This window comes from Vigna umbellata, chromosome 2 (genome assembly GCF_029865625.1).
Source record: "Vigna umbellata cultivar VRB3 chromosome 2, Vumbellata_1.0, whole genome shotgun sequence".
Taxonomy (NCBI): domain Eukaryota; kingdom Viridiplantae; phylum Streptophyta; class Magnoliopsida; order Fabales; family Fabaceae; genus Vigna; species Vigna umbellata.
In genome coordinates, this window is record NC_142166.1 from 24,004,117 (window position 1) to 24,022,892 (window position 18,776).

At 30.8% G+C, this 18,776-nt stretch overlaps 1 protein-coding gene and 2 non-coding genes across 3 annotated transcripts; all 3 read left to right on the plus strand.

The window, feature by feature from the left end:
• Positions 1–12,492: 12,492 nt before the first annotated feature.
• Positions 12,493–15,288, plus strand: LOC124836436 (rRNA 2'-O-methyltransferase fibrillarin 1-like). The gene is made up of 7 exons (XM_047311598.2): positions 12,493–12,621; positions 12,807–13,123; positions 13,199–13,294; positions 13,375–13,452; positions 13,534–13,710; positions 14,763–14,831; positions 14,990–15,288. Exons 1-7 carry the CDS (start codon positions 12,606–12,608, stop codon positions 15,164–15,166), a joined length of 930 nt encoding a protein of 309 aa, XP_047167554.1. The 5' UTR covers positions 12,493–12,605; the 3' UTR covers positions 15,167–15,288.
• LOC124836438 (small nucleolar RNA snoR60) lies at positions 14,040–14,109 on the plus strand. The gene has a single exon (XR_007028644.1). It is a non-coding gene; the product is annotated as a small nucleolar RNA snoR60 (small nucleolar RNA).
• On the plus strand, positions 14,380–14,450 carry LOC124836437 (small nucleolar RNA snoR60). Its single transcript, XR_007028643.1, has one exon. It is a non-coding gene; the product is annotated as a small nucleolar RNA snoR60 (small nucleolar RNA).
• Positions 15,289–18,776: the final 3,488 nt, after the last annotated feature.

The following is an 18,776-nucleotide window of genomic DNA, read 5'->3' on the forward strand; positions in this document are numbered from 1 at the left end:
CATAACCTACTTTAAATGCATCCACATACTTTATTCAAAATATCATAAGTGGACGTTAGAGACAAAAGAGATATTCACGGACTGTTCTTCACTTGAGAAGCAGTGTCTAAAAGAAAGTACAACCTACTTCAAGCAAAGTACTAAAAAAGCAAGAGTATGCTCTAACAAGTTGACTTTAACCAACGGTTGCTGTACATGAAGAAAGATAAGACACAAGAATCAAGACTAAGAGCTTAGTTTAACGATTATTTCTCCAAAGAGCCTTTAAATAGAAGAACACTCAAAGCAAGAATCAAGAGGATAGCATACATTGAAAATATTCATCATGAGAAAAGTGTTAAAAAGAGAAGTACAAAAAAGCTCAAGAAAAAAAAAGAATATCTAAGAAGAAAAAGAAGTCAAGAAATACTCTCGAGTTTCTATGTAAATTTGCTTACTGTTGTAAGAAAGAGAAAAAGAGAGAAAAGACAGAAACACCTGCAAGTGTTTAGATTGTATTGTATTGCACACATATCCTCTCTGCAAGAGTAATAATCTAAACGACTTGTAAGCAATCGTTAATTGCAATTTTGAAGAGAATCAAAACACTTGTTGAACTCAGTCGAGTTAAGAAAATCTAAACAATATTGTCTGGTATCAGGAGTGGTGCGAATCCTCAACTGATCTAGGATAAGGAAAGGTTATTCGTTGATCAGGGATACCAAGAGTGATGGGAATACTTATCCAGTCTAGGGTAACAAGAGGTCATTTGCTAACTGAGGATACCAGGAGTGATGTGAATACTCATCCAGTCTAGGGTAATGGAAAGTTATTCGTTGACTAAGAATACCTAGAGTGGTCAGAATACTCAGTTGTAATCTTGTTGAATATTATAGTGGAACCCTATCTGAATAGAGGAGACTGAACGTAGCTCAATTGCAGTGAACCAGTATAAAAATATCTGTGCAATTATTGTTTACTTCTGTCTAAACGCTTCTCTTACTAAAACTTGCAGTTGCATTTTATTTCTACATACAAGTAACTTCCGCACTAAACGGTTCTCATTTAACTAAGGAAGTTTTTATAAACACTACAATGTATATTCTGAATAACACATAAAAAGGAAACTATCTTTCACAATCGAGTGTTTAAATACTTATTTGGCAAATATAATACTTGACGAAAGTATTATATCAGAAGGGTTGCGAAAAGATTTTTCCATTAACACTATTCAACCCCTCTTTCAGTGTTTTTTCGGTATTTCAAAAGAGAGTTTTATTATCTCATACTTATTCCAAAGAAAAAATTCTTACATCCTCATATTCATACACAACGGGTATAATATTTTTATCATATCTTTATCCTTACCGAATAATAGGTATACCCATATCCATAATCGTACTCACTAATTAATTAATTAAATTTTATAAAAACTTATAATTGTATACATTTCAAGTTATAATATCAAATAAACTTTAGTGAGAACCAAAATATTTATTAAGTTTGCAAATGTTAATGTAACGAAGTTGATAAATTAAGGAATTATAAAAAAAAAGTATTCAAGTTTAAAAATATTTATTTTATATACTAATAAAAGTTATAATACATCACTTGAACAAAATCGTACAAAGAACAAATATTAATAGTAATTGAAATTTAACATTGATATTTCATCTTTTAAAGTTAGATGGTGATACAATGACATTAAATTATTATATTGTAGTAAATAAAATACTTTTATACAATTGTGGTGATAAAATTTCACTTATGATAATAAGTTAAAAAGTAAAAAATAATTATATAAAAATCATCAAAACAATATTCTATATCATAAAAATAAACAGCAAATAAAAATATTAAAAAAATTAAAATGGTCGAATGCGTGTCTTACAAACAATTTGATACATCATTCAACAAAATTGCATAAAGAAAAACAAATGTGTAATTGAGGGTGTGATAAGATGAAATGTATCTTAAAGATCTAAGAAAAACTTTTCAAATATCAAACTAATCGAATTGATAATAGATAATGAAAATTATTTTAGAAAAATAAAAGTTTTTCAAATCATGTAAAAATTAAATTAAGGATCAAAGTGAATAAAAAAGACAATTTTTTTATATTAGCTACTAAAAAAGGGACATTTGAAATTAAGAATAAGATATTTTTATAATAAATAAAACAATAAATAATTTTCTTTTAAAAAGTAGAAATATTTAAATGTGAGATAGAAAAACTATTGAAACATTATTCACTGTAATTGATAATATACCATTTAGACATACCCGTACAAAGTTATGATATAATAGGAAAAGTACCTAGGAGATGTAAGTGTATTTCATGGATATAAAACAAGTCATAATATTGTTATGAAAATATCGTATATGAATCCTTTATTTTGAAATTTAACAATATCGTTTATCGAAATAATGTTCATCGCAAAGACTAAGTGTATCCTATAGTAAATGAACTATCCTAAACGCTATAGTAAACAATATATTATTTAGATTCGATGAACAAATAGTTATTTTGTCTATTGTGTAGTCTCTCTTTATCCGTGAATATCCTATCAAGGACAACATGATTTATTCAAAGTTTTTGTGCCGATCCCGAAAGACATTAAGAGATATCGAGATATTCTAGGAATGTTTCTTTTTTGCTTTTGTTTGATCATCTATACAACAACACATTTTTTCTCTATAGAAGCACAATAACATATGACAATGTACAAAAGGCTACAACAACTTTTTCAAAAGTAACATCTTTTTCGAAGTTATTTATAAATTGAAGACTCCATGAATAAGAGAAGAAACAAATTTATTACAGATACTCTTATGCTGCTAAAACTCTTTTTCTCTTTGTACATTGTTTATCTTTTATAGTACATTTTTGTAATAAGTTTTTTAGATCTATATTGTTTTGATCATATCCTCTCTAAAAGAGTTTTTCATAAGTACTTGTTCGTAAACATACATTTGTTTTTGGATAATCATGAGTGATTCAAGAGTGGTGAAACTTGTTTGGATAAACGATATTTTTTAGCCAGTTGGAATGTTGTAAATCAAGAGTGGTTAAACTCGTTTGTAACTTATTGAAGTTAGTGAACTTTTTAAGAGTGCTTAAAAGAGAATTTGACGTAGCTCAGGTTGAGTGAACTAATATATAACGAGTTTTTATCTCTGTCAATTTTTTACTGTAGTTTGAAAAATCCTCAAGTGCTTAACATTGTCTATAGAACATCTAATCGCTACAAACAGTGTTTGACACTTTTTGTGAAAAAATTTCAAACTCTATTCAAACCCCTCTTTCTAGAGTTTTCTTATTATTTTAAATATTAGAAAAAAGAGGAAAATTTGTATAGTGAAAGAAAAAAGTGGTATATATATATATATATATATATATATATATATATATATATATATATAGGTTATCTAATAAATTATGGCTATTTTAATAATTTAAGAAAAACGATATGAGTATTAGGATGAATATGGGAGTAACGATGGAGCATGTATGTACATATCCATCTCTATCCTCATACCCAATTGTAAAAGTCGGGTATTATTCATATTCATACTTGTAGCAGTCAATGTGGGGATTTACCATCAAAATGAGAATGAGTTCAGATAATACAAATGAGGAAGGGTTTGTTTGTCATCACTAGTTGAACATGGACCTAATAACTTGAGTTGATCGACTCAAATAAGTTCATCTTAATCTCACCTGAGTCTGACTCAGCCCGAACTTCAACCTAAACTTACCAAACTTGGTTTGATCTAGGTCCAAGTTAACTCAACTTGAACGAGGTGCATGCCAACTCGGCTCACGCAACCATTAACATAAAAAGTAGCTTTTAACTTCTGTTATTTTTTACTTTTGACGTAAGAGTGGAGAAAACTTTGGAAAAGTGGATTGACACATGGCATTCTAAGCGTGGAGAATTTTAAGGTTTCCTGTCTACTTTGGAGACAACTTTCTCTATAAATAGAAGTGTCTCCCCCTTGTAAAATACACTTGATGAATTAGAATGTAATGATGCCAAAATGTGTGCAAACATATCTTGTCTCAAGTCAAGGCTAGAACTTCCCATGAGATCCCTTTAGCCACCTTTTTCTAGAGTTGGCCCAACCTCTCTAGAGATCCATCAAACACCTCCATCCCACCATAAATACTAACCAAAATTGTGATCACCACCCCAAAAATTTTAAACACCACCATAACAATAACTTCCGTGCCAAATCCACCTCCACGGCTTCATCTTTGTGCTTTGGCCCAACCTAGCTCAAGGAGGACATTATCAAGGATTGTCTACAACATCTCTAGTTTTGAAGTTTAACAAACAACATTAAATGAAATAGTCTTAGGTAATCAAACATAGAAAAGAGCATAAACACAAAGAACAAATTACAATGATTAAAACACTAAAAGTCAGAGATCACAAAAATACCAAATGTCACGAAGAAAAACTAAAAACAACTTAGAGGTACAAAGTCTAGATTAGGAGTATCTACCAAGGTTATGTTTAAAGCTACATAAGATGTTAAACGATAGAACAAATAAGTCGAAACAATATAGGAGCATAAAAGAAGTCCAGACACAGTAGGCCTAAAAACATACAAATAACAAGTACAAACACCCAAGTAAAACTAACAAAACACTGAACGCAATATGCAAAACATAATACAGTCTTAGCCTAGATGATGACACTTCACTCTTGAGAAGAACACAAAAGAGTCACGCAACTAATCAATACCACAAGAAATAAGAAAGATTAATAAGACAAAGGATAAGATCTTCTAGTGACTTCACGCGTCTTAAGGACTAATGAACAGCGTGAAGTGAAAAGATATGTGACAAAGTATTAGCCTTCTGAAACCCATAACACAAACTGAAAAACTAGTTATAAATAAGACGTTGAGGAAAAAGCCTTGGTAAAACACACCAATACATGAACAGACATACCATTAAACGGTTTCCCTATTTAATGTGTAAACGAGAGTCTTGCGGAATGAATTAGTGTTATACATTGCTAAGCGATAATCAAACGAACTCTCAATATATCTTGATAGATAAAAGTGTCAAAATGATGTTTTTGGAAAGAAAACTAAAAATCTTAAACGGTTATCCAAAAACTTGTAAGAAATTATAATCTTGCTAAACACACTCATGTTATAGCTCGCTAAACAAGCTAAAGGAGCTCTCATCATCAAATGATGCTTTTGGTAAACTTCCATTACTACTACCTTTCATTTTTACTCTATGCATCATTTGAACTATGAAAATATAAATGAATCCCTTCCTTATGACCTTTTATCTTTTTATATAACTATTTAACATCTTAATTAAAACATATAATAAAAATCAAAAATCATATTAACTTGTCCTCAAGATCCTCGCATGTTCAAGATATGATAAGAAAATGTACTATTAAAATTGAGTTTTAACTTGTTCTCGTGTAATTTGACATAAGTATAACTAACACTAGTACAAAAATCATGTACAACGTCAAATATTTTGGACTTTTAATGGCGAATTCAAGAATGATGTCATATCAGGAGATGTTAAATTTACGTCGAATTTAAAAAATTTGATGTTAAATTAACGTCGAATTTTGTTAATATACAACGTTAACTTAACGTCGAATTTTGTCAATATTCGACATTAATCAATTTTTTTGTTTTTTTTAATTAATTATGATATTTGTTTACAACTCTACGAGACCTGAAAAGCAAAAAAAAACAACAAATTTCAATGTTTGGTATTTTATAAAGCATGAAGTATGAATGTGTAGTGTAGTGTCAACATCAAACAATAATAACCAACAACAAACAAGTTCAATCAAACAATAACAACAAACAAGTTCAACTAAACAACAACAAACAAGTTCAACTAAACAACAACAACAACAAACAAGTTCAACAAAAAAAACAACAAACAAGTTCAACAAAAAAAACAACAAACAAGTTCAATAAATAAGTTCTTCAAAACGAAAACGAAAGTTAACCTTCAAAAGGTGGGTTAGTCGGAATAAAGTTTTGTCACATTGAGAGAGAAAGCAGAATGAGCTTATGAAGGACAAGAGCACGAAAATAATCGGTTAAAACAAACAAAAATCATACATAAAGTAATTAATTAACATGCATTGATATCAAATGAAAGAAAGATTACATGTAATGCTCGTCAAATTTCGTTCGAGAAAAGTTTGAGAAGAGAAGAGGGTATCGCGCGCTAAGATAAATTGAATGAATTTTCAATCTTCCGCTCAAATTTTTATTAAATTCACTAACCTTTTTTAGAATTTAAAAGTCATTCGACGTTTTATATTCTTTTACGTCGAATTATAATTCTAAACAACGTTTAATAATTGCATTTATTTACAAAAATATCACCCTTCATTCTTAATGTTAGTTATCCAGTGGTTGGATGTTGAACGCGTGACGTTATATGTTGTTTTTATTTTTGTAATAGTGTAATTATTCTTTACAAGAACATTAAACTGGTTGTTTATATATACCTATATGTAATTATTTATTGGAATTTATGGTAATGGATTAATAAATATTTTTCTTTACTGATAAATAAAAATCTACCATATGAGTTCATCTAAACTATAATTATTTATGGTTTATTAATATCAATCCAAAATATGAACAGAATTTTTTTATAAAATAATATATTTATTGCATTCGTTAATCATGTTCCCTCAAGAAACAAAAATGAAAAGAAAGTTTTTTAGGATACAATAATCACGTTTTAAATAAGTATGAGTAAATAGTAAATATTCAAATGGTTATATTTTGAAAGGGGTTCAGTTAACAATTTTAAAATGTAATTATAGTATGATACTGTGTTTGATTTGGGAACTAATTATAAACAAATCCAAGCTTAATGTCAAATTAACATAAAATATTAAAGTTACACGGGTCAAATAAAATGGGAAGAGGGAAAATTTTGGTTAAGTGAACCTTAACAAATTATGATTTAACTAGTGACTGTGATGTCAAATGTTTGAATTAAGGCGCGTTGAAATTCATTACATGTTATGTTACAGACATTGAATCGGACAAATTTACCGAAAAAAGAAAATATAACATGCATTGAATCTGGCTCGCCCTATCATAATTACAATGCTGTTAGGTCACCAAAATAGGAAACCAACCTTTTAAAACTCATTTTTCCCTCAAGTCTCCCATACCTTCGTAATTACTTTTTCACCCTTAAGCTTTCTTCTTGCACCTCTATGGAAGTATTCGAAATGTCTAAAATGTTCATATTGGACTGTCAAATTCGGAAACGTATTCCAGATTATACATTCAATGTTTTCAAAATCAAAATGCATTTCCAGATTTTTTAATTTCTTAAAGAAATGTATTTCAGATCTCTTAATTCAAAAATGTAATGCAAATTATATAATCAAAATTTCATTTATGGATTTTTTATTCACTTAATCCAGAATGTACATTATGGAGTCGTACAATCAAGAATCAAGTTTTGGATTATGCAGTTTGGATGCATATTTTAGATTATATACTCCATAAAATATGTTTTGAATTGTATAATTTATAATATTTTTTCCATAATACATTTTTAGATTTAAAATTATATTTTAGATTGTAAATTCGTGAATTATTCATAGGTTGGAAATATTATGTATTAAATAATCCATAAATCTATTTTGGAATTTGAAACCGATCTCAAAAATAAATTCCAAATTATTCAATCCTAAAATATATTATGAATTATAATTTATATTATATTCAATCTATAATATATATTTAAATTTTAAATCGCACATAATAAAATTTTAAATTATGTAACTTAAAATGTTTCTAAGCTGTAGATAATTTGGACTTTTTCTACGCTTATGAAGATGTAAAAAAGAGAAAAAAAGAGAGATGGAGGTTCTAAATGAAATATCGTAGGACATTACGTTGATAGCATTATTGGGCCAAAAAATGTCATGATTTAAAGGCCTTGAAAAAAACACTAATACGGTTGTTTTACCCTACACATCCAAAAATCTTTAATTAATGTTTATTTATTAATTTTTTTGTTTGTGGATAGTTTGTGTCAAGCATTGAATAATCGAATTTTCATATCCGATCTCTTCAAATATTTAAATTATATTACTTATTCAATCATTATTATATTAATTTATAATTATTTTAAATTTATGTATAAATTTGTATAAATTTATAATGTAATTATATAATTTTTAATTGTTATAAATTATTTTTTATGAATTTATTAAAATTAATAAAACTATTTTAAAATAAAAAAAACTTAACATATGCATATGGGATATGAAAATCCGATTATACGCGTATCGGATATAGATATCCGATTATTGGTATTCGGATTTACAGATGTTGGGTGTTAGAGGAGAGGAATATTAAAGTGGAAAATTAGTACAGAGGTAGAAGTTATTTTGAGGTTGGGTTTGTTTTTGAAATAATGGATGGTGCTTAATTTCAAAGAAATGAAATGGGGTACATGCATTGGGATCCCTTCTCTCCTACTTAGGATGTTACGAACATTTTTGAAAGAGGGAAGGGTTGTGGTTGCAGTGCGACGGGTATGGCTGCAATGTTAACAGAGGGAAGGAAGCAGGAGAATGGAAATGATATCTGAGAGAATATCAATGCACCACTAACAACGTTGTTGCTGTTGTAATTAAAAAAGAATCTTTAACCATCCTTAATTTTTTTATTTTTTAAATATTAAAAACGTTTAATTACAAGGTAATATGGGCATTTTGTAAAAATTTGGAGGTGCAGTGTGAAAGACTTGGAGGTGCAAGGTGAAACACCCTACTAAAGGTGTCAAATAGGTGAACTCATGGACCAGTCTAAAAAGTATGCAAATAGGTTAAGGCAGTTGCTCCCTACACCACCACATACTACTTCCAGCACCTTTCCATTCCTTTTTTGCCCTCCAGTAAAATTTAATTTTTAAGGTTAATATTTTTTAACTTTTACCTTTTGTTGCGAGTGTGGTGGTGTGAGTGTGTCTCACAGTGTGCGGTGTGCTTGTTGGAAGGTTACAAAGATTAGTGGTGGTGCAAGGAACTCAGCTAGAGATTGATCTTGCTGCTAATGCTTGAAGGTGCATTGGGAAAAGTAGGGAAAGTGTTTCCCAACTGCGTAATAAACCCTAAAAAAAGTATTATCCTAAACGGATGTGAGTATCCGTGAGCAGCGGATGTCAACATCCGTTAAAGCTAAAACGGATGTCGACATCCGTTTGGAGAAACAGTGTGTTTCGAGCGATTTCGTCGGAAGTGAACGACGACGGTGTGTCGGTGGAGGACGAGGCGTCTGCGGTTTCGCGCCAAATGGCGGTGGATGTAGCGGCGCCGGACAGTACCATGAGCTCTTCAAATGTAATGAAGTTTTGCTTCCATGGTTGTGGTTCCGAAACATTAAATAGGCCACGTGTGTTTCGGTATTCTCTCTTTTTAGATTCTTTGATTTCTTAAAAGTTTCGTGTACGCAGGTATTTTTGAACCTTCTATGTTTTGCCACTCTCATGTTCAACACAAACCTTGAATTTTGAATTTCTCTAAAACTTCAAATCTTCCTCACCCCTTTTTCTGGTTTAGATTTGGTTCTTTTCTAAATCATGGGGTACCACAGAAGTGAAGCTCTTGATCACCTTCGCAACTTGGCTTCGAGATTATGCCTCAAAATCCAACTTTTCGGCATAGTTTTAGGAGTTGCAAATCTTGGTATTTAGATTCAGGTTTAAAAGGGGCTATCTTTAATGGGTTCTCTTCATGGTGTTCGATTTCTCAGAGACAAGGGGCACAAGGTGTTGATGGAGTTAATGGTAACTTTCACAATCTCTTTCCTTTGGGGGCTAAGAGATTTTACTGTATTGATCCATATAATGTGCAACATTTCAAGCCGCGGGGACAGGATTTGGGTCTGTTTCATGAGTTTGTAGGAGATGATGATGTAAGGTTGATTGGAGTTGAAGGTGGAGGTTTGGAACTTGATAGTGACAAACATTCTTCAACGTTAATCAAAGGAGAAGTTGGAGTAAAAAGTAAACAAATATAGTTAAAGTAAAAAGGAGTATTTTTGTAATTAAAAAAATTTGGGGAGGTGGAGGGAGTATTTGGTGGTGGTGGAGGGAGGAACTCACATAGGTTAAACTAGACAAAAAAATTATAATCTAAATTGGGGGTTCTTCCTACACCCCACGTTTTTTTCTTCCGCACTCCTAAAATTTTCTAAATCCAAAAATGTCCTTTGACTTTGACAAGGATAAAACCCCAATTTACTCTCTTCTTATTTATTCTCTCCACAACATCCTAGTTACACTCTCATACACCCTACACCCCATAAATTTCTTCTTCCTTTTCGTTCTTCGCCCACACATCATATACCCCATATATTTCTTCTTCCTTCATTCCTTCCACCACTTCTAACCTCCTCCAAATCTTATCCTTTATTTTCTTCATTAGTTCCCACAATGCACCTCTGTTCCATTCCTCCTCTGCCTGTCCATCTCCTCTCTTAAGGTAAGTTCAATTTCTTTTATTTTAAGAATGATGATTTGAAGTGGGTCATCGTAGGGGAAAGTGAGAATTGTAGGTGGGGGAAACATATTTCGAAATCCTATGTTGAACATAGTTAATCTATTTATGAATTTTGATTAAGTTGATTTGATAGAGGAACCAAATTTAGAAATCTGGTTATATGCATTTATGTACCAGGTTTTGATATTTGTTTAAAGTTGAAGTTTGAGTATGCATCAGATTATGAAATTTGGTTAAGGTTGGTGAACACTAGATTATGTAAGGCATTTTAGTTTATTTTTTAGTCATCAATTTTTAAATAAAACGAGTAATCTGGTCCAACCACTTAATGAACCAACCCAACTTAACTCATTTATTAGCAAGTAAAAAAAAATTGAATCCGGCCCAAGCCATCATGGGTTGGCTCACTATCTCACTTAATTACATTTTTTTTTCAAATCTAATTTTCTTTTTGTAATTCAAATCTAAATAAATTTCACTCTAAAATGATGTTAAATTTCAAAGAAAATTCAAAATAAAAAAGTACCAAATAATCCAAATGTAATCCAAAAGTAAGCACAAAAAGCGAACAAATAAGTTTATAAAATTGAATATTTTTGTGTCATTTATCCATTTATAATATTAGAGTCCTGAATAGATATATTCATAATATTTTTCTCTTTTGGAAACATAATTGTCTTTATCCCCATGTACAATGCGATAAAAAAAGTGTTAACTAATAATATTGAAACATAAAGTAATAAATAATTAAATTAAATTAGGTGGATTAGTGAGCAAACCAAGCTCGCCATGGGTTAAACTCGGTTAAGTCGAGTTCTAAGTGGACCGAATGAAAAATTGTCCCGTATATAAAAATAATATTTTTTTCAAACTCAATCTGTCCCGAACTCATGGTGAACCGGATTGGTCCGCGATTCTAACCAATTTTGACAATAATATATATATATATATATATATATATATATATATATATATATATATATATATATATATATATATATATTTATGGAATATAATATTAACATAAGATCTGGAAAGCATTTTTTCTAACTTTAATATTTTAATAAAAAGTGTAAAATTGCCAATGCCAATATGTTATGTTTATAAGTTTTTTTTCTAACTTCAATCTAATTAATTAATATTCATTTAGAAATTAAGAATAAGAAGTAAATTATTTTGTTAACTTTTTCTCATGTAACATATATAAGTTTTTATTCTAAAATTATACACAATTCAATATAATTGATGTATTTTTTTTTAGTTGTTGGGTAATAGATTATGTATGTTGAATCCAAAACTCAACTCAATCAACCAAAGTTTAGTTATTTATTATTTTAATTTTAGTATTTAATTTTTGTAGCTGTAACTTTTTAATTTAATTTAATTTTAAAAGCCTATATAATACATTTTTAAAACAATTCTACAAAACCAATAAAAATTATTGAAATTTAGAAATTTCAACAAAAAAGAAATTTCAAAACATGAGTTAATTTACTCAACCTTATTAAGTTCAGTTTGAATCTATAAAAATTAGAAAAACTCGATCAGACTTAATTTGTATACCTATGAAAATAGTAGTCTAAAGATTGAAAAAACTAAAAACATATATGGTGAGAAGGTAATTTTTTTTTTTGACAGGTGGTGGGAATTTAATTTACTACAATAAAACGACAATGCCATAATTGGCTTGTTGACTGCGAAGCTAGAAGCAGTTGCGCCAACCTCCATGGAGAAGAAGAGGGAGTCTGGTTTATATTAAAATACTCATAAGGTTATGTTTGTCATTTCATATATTTTATGGTGTGCAAGTTGAAATTTGAGGGAGTGCAGGAAGTAATATCCTAAAAGTAATGAAATTAGAGTGTTTCCAACTAAGCCCAATTGAGTACACAGGACATGAAAAATGGGCTGGGCCGGCTTAGTGGAGCGGAAGTGATGCGCTAGGGTTAGAGAAGTAGATAATGGAAGGTGTTTTATGTTTATTTATTTCCAGTGTGAAATGAAAACCCTACTTCTTAAACCCTACTTATAAAGTCCTCCTTAAAACCATCACTTTGTCGCCGTTTACACTCTCTGCTCTCCAAGATGGCTCCTCCAAGAGGTAACTTTTCTGTTATCGATGTATCACTTTACGCATTTCGCTTTAGCACTTGATGGCATCCTGTTTTATGTTGTAGATTGTGTTTTACTCGCCCATTTCCTTGTGTTTTGATGATTTCTTTTATTAGTAGAAGAATGTAATTGTAATACATTTCCTTTTCCTGACAACTGTCTGAATTTCTGCAGGTCGTGGTGGTTCTGGTGGTGGATTTAGGGGTGGTAGGGGAGACAGAGGTAGAGGAAGAGGTGGTGGGGGAAGAGGTGGAGACAGGGGTACGCCCTTCAAAGCCAGAGGTGGAGGCAGAGGTGGTGGTGGCCGTGGAGGCGGCAGGGGTGGTGGCCGTGGCGGTGGCAGAGGTGGAATGAAGGGCGGGAGCAAAGTCGTAGTTCAGCCGCATAGGCATGAAGGAATTTTCATTGCCAAGGGTAAAGAAGACGCACTTGTAACTAAGAATCTTGTTCCTGGCGAAGCTGTTTACAATGAAAAAAGGATTACTGTCCAGGTACTTTTCCTGTTCATTCCTTAAGTAGATTAAGTTTATATAGGTTATTTATGAAGTAATAGCTTTATTTTGCAGAATGAAGATGGTTCCAAAGACGAATATAGAATATGGAATCCTTTTCGTTCAAAGTTGGCTGCTGCCATCCTTGGTGGAGTTGACAACATCTGGATTGTAAGTTTGTCTTTGCAACAAGCTTGCTCTTTTTAGGTGTACTTCAAATATTTAATTAGTTTTGACTTTGGTTCATGAAGAAACCTGGAGCCAGAGTCCTTTACTTAGGAGCTGCTTCTGGGACAACTGTTTCTCACGTGTCTGACGTTGTAGGCCCTGTAAGTATATTATAGAAATGTATAATATCGGATCTGTGGAGTATAATAGCTTACTTGGAGTGTATTGTTCTTTGTGTGTAGTCAGGAGTTGTCTATGCAGTAGAGTTTTCTCATAGAAGTGGTCGTGATTTGGTCAACATGGCAAAAAAACGTACAAATGTTATTCCCATTATTGAAGATGCTAGACATCCAGCTAAATACAGAATGTTGGTTGGAATGGTTGATGTCATTTTTTCTGATGTTGCTCAGCCTGATCAGGTGTGGTTTAATTTCTCTTAATCGTCATATTTACATCATATATGTACTAGTATTTCAAGACATTGATGTACTAATATCAGCAGTGGCATATTATTAATGTTTGTTTGATTTTGATTCATCAGTTGTTCATTTGCCCTTTTAGAAATCTAGGTTAGAATTTGTTTTCCTAGGATCTGAAATGTGGCTATTGCTAGTTTTCTGTAGTGAGGAGTTCACAAGCTAGAATTGGCTTTCCGGGTATTGAATTCTTGTGCTATCTTGCTAAATAAAAAGTACAGTTTGCTAATTGGATATTTTTGTTTTTTTTCTTCTGTTGTTGGGAAATTTATTTGTAAATGATGAGTTACTCGGATTCCCCTTCAAGACATCTTGGATGATGCAGACCGAGATTCTGATGCAAATCAATATCTTTTCTTTTTTATATTGTTTTGTTACTTTATTCTTTTAAGTTGAATGCATTCGGGGTTTAGAGTGTTTGAGCCCGATTCTATCTCCATTTTCAGTGTTCTTAGTATCATTTTGTTTCATATTTTAATTAATTTGAAATTTGAATATATATTATATATATATATATATATATATAATATAATTATAATATCTATAATATTTATAATATATTATACATTACTAAGTTTGTTTGTGTCCAGTTATTAGTATGTGAGACAATCTGTGCATGTGATGAGTTTCTCGGATTCCCCTTCAAGACAGCATGGATGATGCAGATCCGAGTTTCTGATGCACATCAATTTGTTTTATGTTTATTCCATATAGTTTTACTAGTGTTTTTTAATATACAACAGCTTTGGTGAATTCATTTGTTTGAATTTTCCTTATTCAGTACCAATTTTTACTTTTATTTTTTAAAATTTCAGTTTCTTTTATTTTCCCTATGCTTTCAGTTTTAATTTGCGTGTAGTGTTATGATTTTAGTGTGTCTATTCTCTTCTATATTTGCCGGAATGTATTCCATTTGAAGATAAACCTCCTGAAAACAATCAAGTAACTAATTGTTTTGTTAATATTTGTTTATTAATTTTTGGTGGGCATTGCAGGCTAGGATTTTGGGGTTGAATGCTTCGTATTATCTGAAAGCAGGTGGTCATTTTGTTATTTCAATCAAGGTATCTTCAGAGATCCTATCTTGTATTTTCTTGGCTTTTAGGGTTAGGGTGTTTCCAGAATTTAAACTTGGGACTTTCAGGCTTTAAACCCTAAACACAAAGGGGGAATTTTGTGTAGATTAATTGTTCTGACTTGCATGTATCCTGTGTATGTTTAGGCTAACTGCATAGACTCCACAGTACCTGCTGAGGCAGTGTTTGAAAGCGAAGTGAACAAGTTGAAGGCGGATCAATTCAAACCATTCGAACAAGTAACCCTTGAACCATTTGAGAGGGACCATGCCTGTGTGGTTGGAGGATATAGAATGCCCAAGAAGAAAAAAGAAACTGCGTAGTATATTACCTTTTGAGGTATTCACTAGGCTTTTGTACCAATGTTACCTTAATGAATTTTGTTATATTTTTGTTTTGAAATCTTGGTGCTTAAAATTCCCAAGGAAAAATGATTTTGCGAGTACTTTCCAGCTGCCTTTAGCCGTGTTCCAATTTCATTTGATGATATTTATTTATGTTCAGCTTCACTTATGATATTTATGTCCTAAGTATAATTTCATTTTTTTCTCGTGGAAAATCCCAAGTAATTTAATATTAATGTTAGCTGCGAAAGAATATGATTTAAGAAATCACAATCACATGTAAGTTATATTATTTGCAGGCAAAGTGAAAAGTGACATTTTATTTTAGGATAGTAAAAATAAATTGCGTTTTTAAATCAAGTTTAGTATACTTGATTATCATAATCATTAATGGAGGGGATGACTAGTAAATGACATATATTAAGTTGTATAGGAAAAGAGATAAATTATATTTTTGTAATATATTATATATTATTATATTAAAACTGATATATTATTTCAATCATTTATCGACCATTCTTCTTTCATTTACTTGAGTATTTATTAGATTGGGTAATCTCAATAACCTAAACTTGATCAATTTATTTACTTTAAATTTGTATAGAAATAAAATTCAACTATAACCAAACTAATCAAACTTAATGATGTTTAACGGGAATATTGGATTTGTTATGCATAAATATATCATAAGTCTGGACCTAACAATTATTTAAATTTTTATCTTTTAATTTTTTTTTGGGATAAACTAATGTACCTTTTTGTTTACTTAAAATAGAATGGTTAATATGAAACAAAATTGGAATAACATCTAAACATGCAACAATCTAGCAAATATTTTTAGATATAAAAATCAAATATATTTTGAAAATATTTGTTTATTTAGAAGATAATTAGAGGATATTACATTATAATAAAGAAAATTAAAATAACAAAAAAATCTAAAACAAATCACAATCCAATTTCTATATAAAGAAATTTAGAGAAACAAATTAGGGGAGCTTAGGAATCTTTTGGAGGGTTCAAATTTCGTACTTCCTCTCTTCTTTCATGTTCTCCACCATTTCTTCTTCTATTTTTATGTTATTTCTACATTCCATGGAATGTTAAGCCTCTAGGGTTAATTATGCTATAATATCTATAATGCTAACATTATAAATTACATAAACTTAACACCTCCTTACCTCAACTCCTCCATACTTGTTGGCGATGTCATGCATAGGTTGTCCACGAAAGGTCTTGGCTTCAGTGTCGTGATTATATAGTGTAAAATGATTTCAGGGTTCAAGTTCCTGATCTTCGATGCCACTTTCCCAAACATATCAATAAAGGTTAGTAGATTCCTCTTTCTCTCATCTAACATTCAAAAGTGCTAAGGAAGTGAGATGATGGTATCGACTAGTGATCTTCGATGCCACTTTCCCAAACATATTAGTAAAGGTTAGTAGATTCCTCTTTCTCTCATCTAACATTCAAAAGTGCTAACGAAGTGAGATGATGGTATCGACTAGTGAGAAACTGTATCGTAAAGAATGCTACCAATATGCCAAAGCAATCTATGGAGTAGAGGGTAGGTGGGTAAACCACTCTAGGGTGACTCCTTTCAAGGTGGTAGGAAAGGTCTTGCACATAACGATAACATCAGTCAAGTATAGATCGACTTGAGTAATGTACACGACGAAATGCCCATCTAGATTGGTGTTGCCATCATATTGATCCAATGTCAGGGTCTTCCACTACTTAAAGAGTGGGGTATCCATGATACCATCAACAAAGGGGTGTCACCGATTTCATCCTATTGCCAATGAGTTGTTTGTTGCCCTTCCAGTTTTATAATCGCTTTCCCTTCAGCTTCACAGACAACACGGAGGTGAGATGCAACTTTCTGCATTGACGTTGCATTCTCAAGGATTTCCTTCTCCTTCCCCTTGCTAGTTACTCCTTTCAACCTGAACCCTTATTCTGAGTTTGGCGTTCTCTCACCTTAAGACATCCATCTCTTCAACACTTCTTTCTTGAATCAACAAACTCTCGCTGCATTTGCATGTGTTTCTAGCATCGCGACTATGTGAGCCGATGAGAGTCCTAGACCCGCTTCCCTTGCTCTGACCATCCTACTCGTAGTGGATACCATATAACTTTTCTCTTCACAGAATATAAGTCGGCCTCACGATAGGCGTTAATTATTCTTACAAAACAAAATATGCTCTACAAAGACCCCAATTCCAAGCACTCCTAGCTCTAACTAGTCCTTTTTCGATCCAAATGAGAGTTGTGTCTATAAAAGACACTTTCACGCTCAAGTCAACCAAATGCATAAGATCATAGTATATACAATAATTAATGAATATAATAATGCATCTAGTTTACTATGTTATTTATATTATGATTTATGAATTTTTTTTTATCTCGATGAGCCTGATCCATGTAGTTAACTACATTGATTAGGTTTTTGGATTAATCATTGTGTTAATCATACTTTAATCATAGCTTTAAATTAGTCTGAATTAATCATTGTGCTAATCATACTTTAATCATGACTTTAGATTGGTCAACTTAGTCAATGTTGTTTTGTAGAGATTACCTTAACTGACATCTTGTTGGCCATGTCATTACGGTGCAAGTTCATATTATTAGCACTGAATATATCTGGACATATACAATACAAAATTTTAAAAAATTTATAAATTTAATTATTTTTAATTGAATATTTATGAATATATAAAATATTTTTTTTAGATATTATGTTATCCAAACGTTTTTAATCAAAGATGTCACAACTACATTTACTTTTTCAAACTCAATTCATAATTCATTCCTTTTATCTTCTTCGACTTGGCCTTTTCGTTCTTCATCAGTAATTAATTGAAGAATTAAAAAAATAAAAGAAGGAAGACTCAAATTAAATTGACAGTTGAAAACTAAAAGATGAAAGTAATAACCACGTCATTATATTAATAAAAACAAATAATAATCATACACCCAAATAAAAACAAAAACATATTTTATACATTTTAAATAACTTCATGTCAAGTTTTATTATAAACTTTTATATCTGAATTATGTTTACGTATCGCAGTTCATCAATTATTTAAAATCATATAGATTTTTATTAAAAAAAAGAAATGAATATAAATCATGAGACCACACTAAATCCATAAAAAGATCACAGTTCTAAATTATATTTATTATAAAAAAATTTAAAAAAATACATAGAGGTAAAACACTAAAACAATGTTATGTATAAATAATAGATAAATTAGCTACACATAAATTTTGAAGAGTATATGCTTATAGAAATGAAGTATTAATATCATCTTTTTTTAAGATTCTAAAGCACCACAATTTAATCTGAGAAATTCTTATAAATCAAAGTAGAATTACTCTCCAAGACTCTCCTTGGAATATGTTCTTAGTGGGGTCTTAAACAAGATCTTTTGGACAGGTGGCGTGATCTGAGCTGCTTTGAAGTCCTAAATATGTACTCTTGAAGGTTGGAATACGAGGAAAGATCTACTTGCGAAAGACTCACACTTAAGTCAGTAAGAGAGTTTTAGGTTATATGAGAATATAGCAGTGAATATGAGTGTGA